We start from the raw sequence: 13,924 nt of genomic DNA, 5'->3' as shown, positions 1-13,924 counted from the left end.
AATCCCTGCTCCTAAAATAGAAAAGTTTATCTGGATGCATCACAGAAAGGAAACTCCTGCTGCAGAGAGTAATGATCGTCCACCCCGCCCTCTCATACCCAGCCGAACAGCAACCCCGCCACCCCGAAGTCTCCTGCCAGCCTCCTGCCTCCAGTTTCCCCTGACAACAATATCTAAGAGATGTCTGTGGGAGCGAATACCCTGGCGGCACAATTAGCCGAGGTTTCCGTGATATAATTCCAGCTTCACCCTTCAGCTCTCGTAAACAAACAGACGCAGCACTTTATAGGACGAAGGGTAGAACAAATAAAGGAACACGAATCTTACACATACATAAATACAATCAGCCACGCCCATATTACCATATATGGCATTTAAGGCGTGTCCACACAGAAGTGCTCTTTTCCTATAAACACAATGAGCCACACCCACATTTCCATATACGGCATTTAAGGCGAGTCCACACAGAAGTGCTCTTTTCCTCTAGATAAAATTAGCCACACCCACATTTCCATATAAGGTATTAATGGCGTGTCCACACAGATTTAATCTTTTCCCAAAAATAAAATCAGTCACACCCACATTTCCATATATGCATTTAATGCGTGTCCACACAGAAGCGCTCTTTTCCTATAAACACAATGAGCCACACCCACATTTCCATATACAGCATTTAAGGCGTGTCCACACAGAAGTGCTCTTTCTCAAAAATAAAATCAGTCACACCCACATTTCTATATATGCATTTAAGGCGTGTCCACACAGAAATACAGAACAAATCCGTAAATTCAGAAGTAAGTCGTAAATGCCTTATATGGAAATTAGGCAGCAAGGCAGCTCACTAGGTTTTTAGACAGATCTACACAGCGCCTGGGGAAACTCACACAGCCACAGGGAGAACATGCTAACTCCACACAGAGAGGCCCCTGGCTGGCTGTCTGGCTGGGGAATCGAACCCAGGCCCTTCCTACTGTGAGGTGACAGTGCTACCTGCTGTGCCACCGTGCCGCCCCATTCTTGACTATTTCTGTTCTATTTAAATCACTGTAATAAGTCGACGATTCATCTTAGAACCGATTGTTCGGTCTTTAAGGATTTTATTGAATGTCTATAAAGAAAATGAACAGAATATTTAGCTTCAGGAACCAGAGCTGCTGGTAAAGCAGGTAGTTACAGATGAGTTCCATACATCTTCATTCTGGTGGACTTGCCAGCTTTAACTGTAATTTGGGTTTGGCGACGTCCACAGCTGATACATTATAACCCACCTAATGCACTTCTGTAATCAAGTAACAGCAGCAGAACTTATTAATCACGTTCCATCGCTGCTTAATTGTAATGTCCTGATGTCTGAGGGATCGATTTCTCATTGATTGTGATTCTAGAAACATTTCTGCTGAGAGTCATAATAGTCATTGGAAATAATAATTAATAATATAATAATAATAAAGTAATAATAATAATAATAATAACAATAATAACAATAATTATTATTATTATAAAACAACAACAATAATAATAACATTCATATTAATAATTATAATAACAACAACAATAATTATTGTTATAATAACTACAACAACAATAATAATAACAATGATAATAATAATAATAATAACAATAATAATAATAATTATTACTATTATTATAATAACAATATATTAATAATAATAATAAAAAATAATAACAATAATAATTATAATAACAACAATATAATAATAATAATAATAACAATGCGGTAATAATAACAATTAAATTAACTATAATAAAATAGTAATAAAGTAATAATAATAAAAGGGGTATTAGTAGTAATAATAATAATAATTATTATTATAATAACAATAATAATAACAATATAAATTTTTATAGTGATAGTAATAATAATAATAATATTATTATTAATAATAATAATAATAATAAAAGGTGTATTAGTAGTAGTAATAATATTAATAATAATAATAATAATAATAATAATAAAAGGGGTATTAGTAGTAGTAATAATAATAATAATCCAGGGTGAATGGAAGACCTTTATTTGTCATATATACATATACAGTACGTGTACAGTACAATGAAATTCAACTTTGTAAGCCGGGGTGATAGTGCAGGGGCAGCCATTGTACGGCACTTCTGAAGCCAAAAGGGTTGAGGGCCTTGCTCAAGGACCCAACAGTGGCAGCTATTGCCTGTCCCATTAACAATCCTCATTAACGTCAGCAGATCTGCTTTATTTACATTCACTGCAGAAAGCTTTAATTGAAAACAGCAGGAAACGATCCAATTAAGTGGCGGATTCCTAAAAGACTCTCTTCTTTCATTAAGCTTCACATTTCACGTGCGGTTACAGAGCAGAACGTTATGCTTTTTTAATGATCCTGGCAGATGAAGAATTAAAATGAAGCCCGAGAGCTGCAGTCATTTCTAAATAAAACATTCAGACTGAGACTGGCACCACATTTTCTCCCTGGCATTAAGGAACAGAACAAACACGTCCTGGAAGATAGTTCAGCTTGTAGTCTGTTATTCATAAAGTATTTTCACATGAATTGTAAATGTTTGTCCTTTTATTTATAATTTATAACTAATGATTACAGTAGTGAAAGTATTTGAATAGTGTGAACACCAGCGTGAAGCTACGTTTATTACAAAACCCCAACGAAACCCGACCTGCACCTAGAACTCAATGCTGGCAGCTGTAGCCTAGCGGTTTAAGTATTGGACTAGTGATTGAAAGGTTGCTGGTTGCCACTGTTGGGCCCCTAAGCAAGGCCCTTAACTCTCAATTGCTTAGACGGTATACTGTATACAAATATCGTAGTGATGGAGCACATTCGCCTCATTCATTAATACATAAAAATGCAGTGTGCTTAATTCTGATTAGCCTGATCAGCGTGTTCTTTCTTTAATCCGGAGCGAGGCTTTACAAATTTGTAGTGTAAATAATTTAAGCAGATTAATGACCTTAGATGTTACACGTTATGCAAAAATGTAAAATATATGAAATGTTACTTTGGAAAAAGTGTAAATAGCTACAGTAGCAAAATATACATATACACCAACCAGGCATAACATAACAGTGCATCACAGTTTGTTGCGTATGGGGCTTCATAGCCTCAGACCAGTCAGGGTGCCCATGCTGACCCCTGTTCACCGCCGAGTCCATGGCTCGACGGGTAAGGGCTGTTTTGGCACCAAGAGGGATCAACACAATATTAGGAAGGTGGTCAAAATGTTATGCCTAATCGGTATATTTATATATACAGTGGAACCTGGATTTAATGAACTAAAAGATGGGAGCACTGATCCGTAAAATGCGATTGTACGAAACAGCCTCATCGCAAAAATGAGGCATACAGTGTATCACAAAAGTGAGTACACCCCTCACATTTCTGCAGATATTTAAGTATATCTTTTCATGGGACAACACTGACAAAATGACACTTTGACACAATGAAAAGTAGTTTGTGTGCAGCTTATATAACAGTGTAAATTTATTCCTCCCTCAAAATAACTCAATATACAGCCATTAATGTCTAAACCACCGGCAACAAAAGTGAGTACACCCCTTAGTGAAAGTTCCTGAAGTGTCAATATTTTGTGTGGCCACCATTATTTCCCAGAACTGCCTTAACTCTCCTGGGCATGGAGTTTACCAGAGCTTCACAGGTTGCCACTGGAATGCTTTTCCACTCCTCCATGACGACATCACGGAGCTGGCGGATATTCGAGACTTTGCGCTCCTCCACCTTCCGCTTGAGGATGCCCCAAAGATGTTCTATTGGGTTTAGGTCTGGAGACATGCTTGGCCAGTCCATCACCTTTACCCTCAGCCTCTTCAATAAAGCAGTGGTCGTCTTAGAGGTGTGTTTGGGGTCATTATCATGCTGGAACACTGCCCTGCGACCCAGTTTCCGGAGGGAGGGGATCATGCTCTGCTTCAGTATTTCACAGTACATATTGGAGTTCATGTGTCCCTCAATGAAATGTAACTCCCCAACACCTGCTGCACTCATGCAGCCCCAGACCATGGCATTCCCACCACCATGCTTGACTGTAGGCATGACACACTTATCTTTGTACTCCTCACCTGATTGCTGCCACACATGCTTGAGACCATCTGAACCAAACAAATTAATCTTGGTCTCATCAGACCATAGGACATGGTTCCAGTAATCCATGTCCTTTGTTGACATGTCTTCAGCAAACTGTTTGCGGGCTTTCTTGTGTAGAGACTTCAGAAGAGGCTTCCTTCTGGGGTGACAGCCATGCAGACCAATTTGATGTAGTGTGCAGCGTATGGTCTGAGCACTGACAGGCTGACCCCCCACCTTTTCAATCTCTGCAGCAATGCTGACAGCACTCCTGCGCCTATCTTTCAAAGACAGCAGTTGGCTGTGACGCTGAGCACGTGCACTCAGCTTCTTTGGACGACCAACGCGAGGTCTGTTCTGAGTGGACCCTGCTCTTTTAAAATGCTGGATGATCTTGGCCACTGTGCTGCAGCTCAGTTTCAGGGTGTTGGCAATCTTCTTGTAGCCTTGGCCATCTTCATGTAGCGCAACAATTCGTCTTTTAAGATCCTCAGAGAGTTCTTTGCCATGAGGTGCCATGTTGGAACTTTCAGTGACCAGTATGAGAGAGTGTGAGAGCTGTACTACTAATTTGAACACACCTGCTCCCTATGCACACCTGAGACCTAGTAACACTAACAAATCACATGACATTTTGGAGGGAAAATGACAAGCAGTGCTCAATTTGGACATTTAGGGGTGTAGTCTCTTAGGGGTGTACTCACTTTTGTTGCCGGTGGTTTAGACATTAATGGCTGTATATTGAGTTATGTTGAGGGAAGAATAAATTTACACTGTTATATAAGCTGCACACAGACTACTTTTCATTGTGTCAAAGTGTCATTTTGTCAGTGTTGTCCCATGAAAAGATATACTTAAATATCTGCAGAAATGTGAGGGGTGTACTCACTTTTGTGATACACTGTAAAACACAGTAAAAAGGAGAGAACAAAGCGAGCCTCCCGACAAAATAAAGTCTATCACTCATGTAAACAGAGAGATGTGCCCCGGCTAGTGGATGATTACTGAACTACTGGTCTTGGGTCGCTTCTTGTGGGAATTTTAAACCATCAGACCAGACTTCCGGTTCTCCAGATTTTGTCTGTTAAATCTGAAATCTGTTAAATGGAGGTCTGTTATACCCCCCTCCCATTTTTTACCAACTGCTTTATCATGGTCAGGGCTCTCATCAATAGCCCACTCAGATTAGAACTCATGGATCTCAGCACTGGTGGGCGAGTGGAACATCCTGCTGCATCTACAGATTGATTTTAAGGTAGTTTTATCTTATAGAATTTAACTGTCTGGTTGTGGTGTTGGCATGAGTGGTGAAGGAACACTGAAAGCACAGCCTGTACTTCCATCTAAATTAAATCTGATAATCAAACAGAAACCAACTCTATATTAATGCCCATAGATTTGAAATGGAATGTCATACAAGCTCATGATCAGGTGTCTACATATTTATGGCCATGTAGCAGAGACTGAGACTTTAAAAGTCGGGTCTGAGAGGAAGATTTGTTGATCTAGACAGTAGGCAGTTACAGTAGAAGAGCCCTCAGTGTGGTGCTGATTCGTCCGGCGTGGCTGACAGAGCGTTGGTGAGAGGTGGATGATGATGATTGATGTGTTTTCTCACTTCTACTCCGCCGCTACCCCTAAACCACAAAAACAATCTGATATCCACGAACTTGTGAGCTAAGAGACTCTGAGCTGCAGTGGGAGCTGATCTTAATGACACGAGCTCTACATGTGAGCTTTAAAATAGAAATGCTGTCATGTAGCTGCGCTCTTTCATTTTCACACCATCAGCATGAGAAAAGAAAATCAGTATACAGGACCACCGGTCTTCAGCTCCGTGTCTGAGGTACTGACCAAAACAAACACTGAACTAAAAGGTTATACCCCCGAATCTAAATCAAATATACACCAGATATTATTATTATTATTATTATTATTATTATTGTATTATTATTATTATTACCATTATTATTACCATTATTATTACTATTTTTATTTTTTATTATTATTACTGTAAATTAGTATTATTGTTATTACTGTTAATTAGTAGTAGTATTAGTAGCTGTAAGAGTAAAAGTAGTTGCAGTAGAAGTAGTACTAGTATTATCATTAGTAGTAGTATTAGTAGTAGGAGTAGTACTTGTATTAGTATTGAGTTAAGTAGCAGTATTAGCAGTGGTAGTATTAGTAGTAATAGTTATTAGTGGTAATAGTATAGTAGTAGAAGTTGTAGTAGCAGTACTGTAGTATTAGTAGAAGTAGAAGTTGTAGTAGCAGTAGAAGTATTAGTAGAATTAGTAGTAGCAGTAGTATTAGTAGTAGCAGTACAAGTCATAGCAGTAGTAGTAGTAGAAGTAAAAGTTGTGGTAGTAGTAGTACAAGTAGTAGTAGTAGTAGCAGTAGAAGTTGTGGTATTGATGTGTTTTCTCAATTATAGTAGTAATATAAATAGTAGAAGTAGTGGTAATAGTATAGTAGTAGTAAATATATTAGTAGTAGTATTAGTAGTTGGAGTAGTATTGGGTTAAATAGCAGTATTAGCAGTGGCAGTATTAGTAGTAATAGTTAATAGTTGTAATAGTATAGTAGTAGAAGTTGTAGTAGTAGTAGAAGTATTAGTAGTATTAGTAGTAGTAGCAGAACAAGTTACAGCAGTAGTAGTAGTAGTAGTAGAAGTAAAAGTAGTAGTAGTAGAAGTATTAGTAGTAGTAGAAGTAAAAGTTACAGTACTAGAAGTAGTAGTAGTAGCAGTAGAAGTTGTGGTATTGATGTGTTTTCTCAATTATATTAGTAATATAAATAGTAGTAGTAGTAGTAATAGTATAGTAGTAGTAAATATATTAGTGATAGTACTAGTAGTTGTAAGAGTAGTAGTAGTATTATAAGTAGTAGAAGAAGAAGTAGTAGTAATAGTAAGTAATATAAGTTGTAGTAGTAGTACTAGTAGTATAGTAGTAGTAGATGTAATAGTAATATAAGTAGTAGAAGAAGAAGTAGTAATAGTAATAGTGATATAAATTGTAGTAGTAGTAGCGGTAATAGTATAGTAATAGTAGAATAAGAAGTTGCAATTGTAGTAGTTGTAGTAGTAGTGGCATTAATAGTACTAGTAGTGGAAGTATTAGTGGTAGTGTTATTATTAGTAGTAATAGTAATAGTATAGTAGTAGTATTGGTATTAATAGTACTAGTAGTAGAAGTATTAGTGGTAGTGTTATTATTAGTAGTAATAGTAATAGTATAGTAGTAGTAGTGGTATTAATAGTACTAGTAGTGGAAGTATTAGTGGTAGTGTTATTAGTAGTAATAGTAATAGTATAGTAGCAGTAGTGGTATTAATAGTACTAGTAGTGGAAGTATTAGTGGTAGTGTTATTAGTAGTAGTAATAGTATAGTAGTAGTAGAAGTATTAGTGGTAGTGTTATTAGTAGTAGTAATAGTATAGTAGTAGTAGTAGTGGTATTAGTAGTACTAGTAATAGTATTAGAAGTATTAGTGGTAGTAGTATTAGTAGTAGTAGTAGTAGTAATATTATAGTAGTAGTAGAAGCAGTGGTATTAGTAGTACTAGTTGTAGTAATAGTAGTAGTATAAGTAGTACCATCAGTAGTAGCAATGTGCCACACAGTACCAGAATTCCTACACCTGACTTTTTAGGGGAGCCCCAATTTCTGCCCACCTTTCAAAACATGCCAGTAGATGTTTTAATCTTGCTGTCTGAGTTAGTGGGTGGGGGTAAGGGAGTGATGCCCTCTAGTAGTTGGTGCCTCCCTGTTCAGTCCAGTTTAAAGATTATAAAAGCAAACACTCTAGATTCTATCCTTAGTCCACCAGAGCGATAACTGATGATGCACTATATGGACAAAAGTATTGGGACACTCCTCCTAATTATTGAGTTCAGGTATTTCGAACACGCCCATTCCTATCAGGTGTACTGTAGTAAATATAGCAGAATTTACCACAGATTAATGCCTGATTAACTTGCCGCTGCACTGTCGGTCCTGTTTGCATGAGTTCAGGATGATGAGCTGATTTTCTAGATCTCACCAGAATATCTGATTGTTTTTCAGCATGTGAGTGAACCACAGGAGAGTCGCCCCCTGCTGAGTCCCTCCATCGATGACTTCCTGTGTGAGACTAAGTGTGATGGAGCTGCCCGTCCCGTAACGTCCAACACAGCAGGTAACAGACCAGCCTTCTCAACAACGTCCGACACCTGAGCCCCAAAACTATGCCCATTATAACAAAGCTGAGCCCCAAGAAGCTGATATTTTAAAACATGTCTGTAAGAAAAAGTATTTGACCCTCGGCCTGATTTCTTCTATTCTGTCAGTTTATCATATTAGTAGATGGGCGCTTCTTTTCACCTGCACAAGGTGGGTTCATATGGAGATCCGTATAGCGCACAGAGAGTCTCAGTGCATCAATCAGCCAACAGAGGTCGTAATTTAAGCGGTAATGAGGAACCCCCTCTGGCATTCAAACCCTCGAACAAGCAGAGCTGAGATGGTGGTGGGCTAACGTGGGATAACATAACCGCTGCTCCACCCGAGCGCCTTGAGCTCCATGTATCAGAAAAAACACGTCCAACAAACAAATCATCATGTGTCAGGTAGTTTAGTAATTAAAGAAATTAGGCAAAACCAGCGAGTACTCTCAGATCAAACAACACCTCGTACATTTCCCTCCTGATTCACCCTTCATGAAACAGGCCTCTAATCATTTTTAGGAACGGATCGGTACCACCAAACCCAATTTGCTTGCAGCGAACGCCACCGATCATTTGTGATCCCCGGTGAGCGTTTAGTTATGAGATGTGGAGCGGCAGCAGCCTGCTGTTTGATTGCAAACAGAAGGAAGTTCTAAATGCAACATGTAGGTAATTAAAGCCCGACGTCGACGCATTTCAAACGATTCACACAATTACGGACGAACGGTGTTGTGTTCTGCGCTGGGAAATCATCCAGTATGGTTTTATTTTAGAGAGAAACCTAATAGAGACAGATCTGAGGCTTCAGCGCTGTTTGAGGAGCTGAAATAATGAGTTAGAGCTTCAGATTTCCTGCTAAGGGATGAATCAGCACTTCATTAAACAGTGCAAATATATTATATCTCACTAAAATAATCATAAGAAATGTACAGTTCCTCCAAAATAATCCTTATCATTTCCTTATTCAATGTGACTAATTAGTTTATCCTGCTGAGGGTCGTGTGGGGTGTGTCGTCCCCCGGAAACGAAAAAACACACAAATACCCTATTTCAAATTATAAAGCATTAAATGGCTTTTTTTGGACTGAGTCTGTGGAAATTTGTGCTTATTTGGTCAAAACCTGTTAATTTAACTGTAAGGCACCGTTTAAAATAACAACAAGATGTGCAGTTATACTGTTATTTTTATACATGTGCAACATCTCTACTGTATCTACTGTAATACCTCTACATGTGAAATATATAGCATATTTTTATACACTTTTATTTACTTATCCATCCATTTATCTATCCATCCATTTATCCATCCATCCATTTATCTATCCATTTATCCATCTATTCATTCATCCATCCATTCATTCATCCATTTATCCATCCATTCAACTTTTCTTTTATCAATAACTTTTTATCCGTTAATTTATTAATCCATTCATTCATTATTTTATTCATTCATCCACCCATTCATCCATTTATTCATTCATTCATTCATTCATTCAGAAGTGCATTTGTAAGGTCAGACACTCATGTTGGATGAGAAGTCCTGGCTGACAATCAACATTCCAATTCACCGTGTAGGTGTTTGCTGGAGTTGAGGTCAGGGCTCTGTGCAGGTCACTATAGTTCCTCCCACCTAACTCATCCAGCCGTGGCTCTATGGAGAACAGTGGGCACAGAGAAACAGTACCCATAGTCCAAGATCTCAGCACTGGGCGACTGGCATGTTTTTTGGGCTAGCGTGTTTTACCGCGGAGCAGCGGAACATCTGTCCATCTGTGATTACAATAACCGACACAGCTGTCACGGGAATCTGACACTGTCATCGTAAAGGAAGGGCGGCGAGGATCTTCTGGGATCGCCGCTCTCAGATCCGCTGTTTTTGGGCAAATGACAGTTAATAAGATTTAATCAGTCCCGGGCACACTCATCCTCTAGCTGGCACAGACACGGCATCAGGGCTGCTTCTGTTTTCTAATTAGCTTTAGTCGAACCTCTGGGAAATAAACTGAGATAAGATTTTTATTTTACTGACACCGAACAAGGAAAAATTGTGTTTAGCACGCGATTTCAAGCACATAGCATAATTATGGAATATTAAAGTGTACACACTGTAGATTTAATAAAAACTCAGTGAAACTTAATAGCACACCAGAGCGAACCGCTACCGGCAAGCCGGGCACCTCCCAAGAGTAGGAATGTTGAATGGATTCCTTATAACTGCTGCAATTACGACCTCTGCTGGCGGGTCCATGGCGCTACACAGAGACGAGGGATAATGGATGCATTGTGGCTCTCCGTGCGCGATACGGATCTCCATATGAAGGTGAAAAAGAAGTGGTTCAGGCTGTGTTCGGTCAGGAATAGAGGTCTGCAGCACTAGTGGAAGTAAAAAGGGGTTTGTGTGATTGGATATGTCTACATTTGGAGAAAAATTGAGCATGAGCACATACAGTCAGGGTCACTTTATTAGAAACACCTTCCTGAAAGAGTAACAGTCAGATCTGGTGTGCTAGCATAAAGGTCCTGGGTTTGATTCCAAGGTGTAGTGGTGTTTGCATGTTCTCCCTGTGTCTGTGTGGGTTTCCTCCGGGAGCTCTGGGTTTCTCCAACAGTCCAAATACATGCAGTCAGGTGAACTGGAGATACAAAGTTGTCCATGACTGTGTTTGATATAACCTTGTGAACTGATGAATCTTGTGTAATGAGTAACTACCGTTCCTGTCATGAAAGTAACCAAAGTGTAAAACATGACGTTAAAATCCTAATAAACAAATGAACAAACAAATGTAGATAAATTCTCACTGATGTTTAATTTGTATAAAGGTGTAATTATACAAGTGTCGTTTATTTGTACATCTCCAGGATCCAGCAATTTAACTTAATTGCAAATTGGCTTCCAACCTTCATATAAACCTTGTTCAGAACACATCACCATTTCTCACAGGAACAATCCAGCAATGAGAAAAGTAATAATGTGATCTCAGCAAGCGGCAACTAAAGAAAAAGTGCTTGTTATGCGAAAGCAGCCAAGGAAAATAGGGCATCCTTCCCACCCAGCGAGCGGAGCCAATTTCTCTCTCCCGGACCTTGTTCTCTCAGTCATGAATGAGTGTGACTCTGTTTGTGTGTCCTGATGAGACACATGCTAACAAAAGTGACTTTTAAATCTTCTGTTTATGCATTTTTACTCTTTTTTACCCAGTCCAGTCTTGTTCAATTGGTGCTTATATATCTCTCATCGTTGTTGCCACCTTGACCCCAATCGAGGAGGGCAGAGGCTGTCACATGCCCCTTTTGATACACGTGTAGCCACCAATTGCTTCTTTTCAGCTGCCAGGGGTGAAGGGTGCAGAGTCAGTCGTTGTCCCTCCCCCTACTGTCATACAGCCAATAGTGTGTCGGTGTAGCCGCCCGACGGGGTGATAGCAGAGCTGAATACTCGAGCAATTCGAATATAAGAGTTCCAAAATTCAGCACTGGTGGGATAGCGGTTTTAACTTCTGCATCCCCTAGCACCCAACAGTGGTTTTTTTAACCTTTTTTAATACTTATTGTGTTATAATATTACGTATAATATTAATAAATGTACGTGTGTGCCACAGGTTTAAAATTCCTTCTCTTCTGTACGCAGTCCTGTCCTCATCTCTGGACCTACTGGACCTGAGTGAGCCCGGTGATAGTAGGAACAGCAGAAAAAGTCCGGTGTCCATTAAGAACACACCTTACAGAAAGAAGCTGGATGAAACGGAGCTGATCCAGGTGGACGTGGAACAGAACAAACCCTGCTCCCGCACGTCTGCCAAAGATTCTCTGGATTCAGGTACCCAGCATATGAGCTGGCAGAATTATCAGTGCTAATAAGGCACAACGACTTTCTCAGTAAAGGAAATGTCACTGTCAGTCATCTGTGGCTCCATGTGCTTTATAATAGCATGGCAGGTGGGCAGTATTCTGTAGCCTGCGCTCCCTGCCAATCTCTACACTAGCAATGATTACATAATGATTATAGCTACCATCATTTATATCAAGAGTATACACCGATCAGCCATAACATTAAAACCACCTCCTGGTTTCTACACTCACTGTCCATTTTATCAGCTCCACTTACCATATAGAAGCACTTTGTAGTTCTACAATTACTGACTGTAGTCCATCTGTGTCTCTACATACTGTTTTAGCCCCCTTTCATGCTGTTCTTTAATGGTCAGGACCACCACAGAGCAGGTATTATTTAGGTGGTGGATCATTCTCAGCACTGCAGTGACACTGACATGGTGGTGGTGTGTTAGTGTGTGTTGTGCTGGTATGAGTGGATCAGACACAGCAGCGCTGCTGGAGTTTTTAAACACCGTGTCCACTCACTGTCCACTCTATTAGACACTCCTACCTAGTCGGTCCACCTTGTAGATGTAAAGTCAGAGACGATCGCTCATCTATCGCTGCTGTTTGAGTCGCTCATCTTCTAGACCTTCATCAGTGGTCACAGGACGCTGCCCACGGGGCGCTGTCGGCTGGTTATTTTTGGTTGGTGGACTATTCTCAGTCCTGCAGTGACAGTGAGGTGTTTAAAAACTCCAGCAGCGCTGCTGTGTCTGATCCACTCATACTAGCACAACACACACTAACACACCACCACCATGTCAGTGTCACTGCAGTGCTGAATGAGAATGATCCACCACCTAAATAATACCTGCTCTGTGGTGGTCCTGTGGGGGTCCTGACCATTGAAGAACAGGGTGAAAGCAGACTAAAAAAAGTATGTAGAGAAACAGATGGACTACAGTCAGTAATTGTAGAACTACAAAGTGCTAAAATGGACAGTGAGTGTAGAAACAAGGAGGTGGTTTTAATGTTATGGCTGATCAGTGTACGTGGACACATTACAGTACAGTGAAATTCATTTTACGTATATCGGTCAGCGTGCAGAGTGGAGCAGACGGGGTAAGGGGCCTTGCTCAAGGGCCCGACAGTGGATTTGAACTGACAACCTTCCTATTAATAGCCCAAAGCTTTACACACTAGGCTACCACTGTCCCGTAACACTTTATAGTGTAAAATCCTTTATATATCTGCTTTATGTTCTAACTTCTAACTTTATCTGACCGGATGTTGACAGCTGTTCCATCAGCGCTCGATAAATGGGACGAGCTCAGCCTTCATCCGGAGAGAACCGGGAGCAGGAAGTGGAAACTTGACCGAAGAAGCTCTTCAAAAAATTCTGTAGAGTTTGCATGGTAAAGTTTTACCCTCAACAAGTCCTAAAACTAATTGGTTGAATTATTTTAAAGCTTTAAAATACCTGTAACACTGCAGCAGACGTGCGGTCTCATTATTTTTGTTTCTTCTAACACCCCCGCAGGTCCACTGACAGCAAAACACAACCTGAACCCGCCACCAAGAACTCATTAGAAATAAATTACAAGGTGGAGACGGAGACATCCCCGTCTACCCAGGTACGTTTATTAATGTCTGACATGGTTTAAATATCTGTTACACACCAGTATTACAGTACCTGTGATCCCTCACTAGCTGAGATTGTTGTTTTATTGTATTATTAGAGGTGGGTGGAACAAACAGAGCAGATTGTATGTGTACGGTACAGTGTGAGCAATTGAGGGTTGAGGTCCT

The 13,924-nt window shown here is 39.9% G+C and overlaps 2 protein-coding genes across 2 annotated transcripts in view; one reads left to right on the top strand and one right to left on the bottom strand.

The window, feature by feature from the left end:
* Nucleotides 1-13,924, bottom strand: part of LOC134316703 (zinc finger protein ZFP2-like) — a 445,247-nt gene that overhangs the window by 314,751 nt on the left and 116,572 nt on the right. The gene's annotated exons all lie outside the window — the stretch shown is intronic.
* pex5la (peroxisomal biogenesis factor 5-like a) overlaps nt 1-13,924 on the top strand; it is a 61,606-nt gene that overhangs the window by 6,945 nt on the left and 40,737 nt on the right. Inside the window, exons 2-6 of the mRNA XM_062997268.1 lie at nt 8,160-8,271; nt 11,928-12,116; nt 12,518-12,520; nt 13,413-13,530; nt 13,656-13,749. Of these exons, the coding sequence (XP_062853338.1) occupies nt 8,160-8,271; nt 11,928-12,116; nt 12,518-12,520; nt 13,413-13,530; nt 13,656-13,749 (516 nt within the window). The remainder of the gene's footprint in view (nt 1-8,159; nt 8,272-11,927; nt 12,117-12,517; nt 12,521-13,412; nt 13,531-13,655; nt 13,750-13,924) is intronic.

Source organism: Trichomycterus rosablanca, chromosome 6 (assembly GCF_030014385.1).
Source record: "Trichomycterus rosablanca isolate fTriRos1 chromosome 6, fTriRos1.hap1, whole genome shotgun sequence".
NCBI classification, from domain to species: Eukaryota; Metazoa; Chordata; class Actinopteri; order Siluriformes; family Trichomycteridae; genus Trichomycterus; species Trichomycterus rosablanca.
This window is presented reverse-complemented; position numbering and strand designations above follow the sequence as displayed.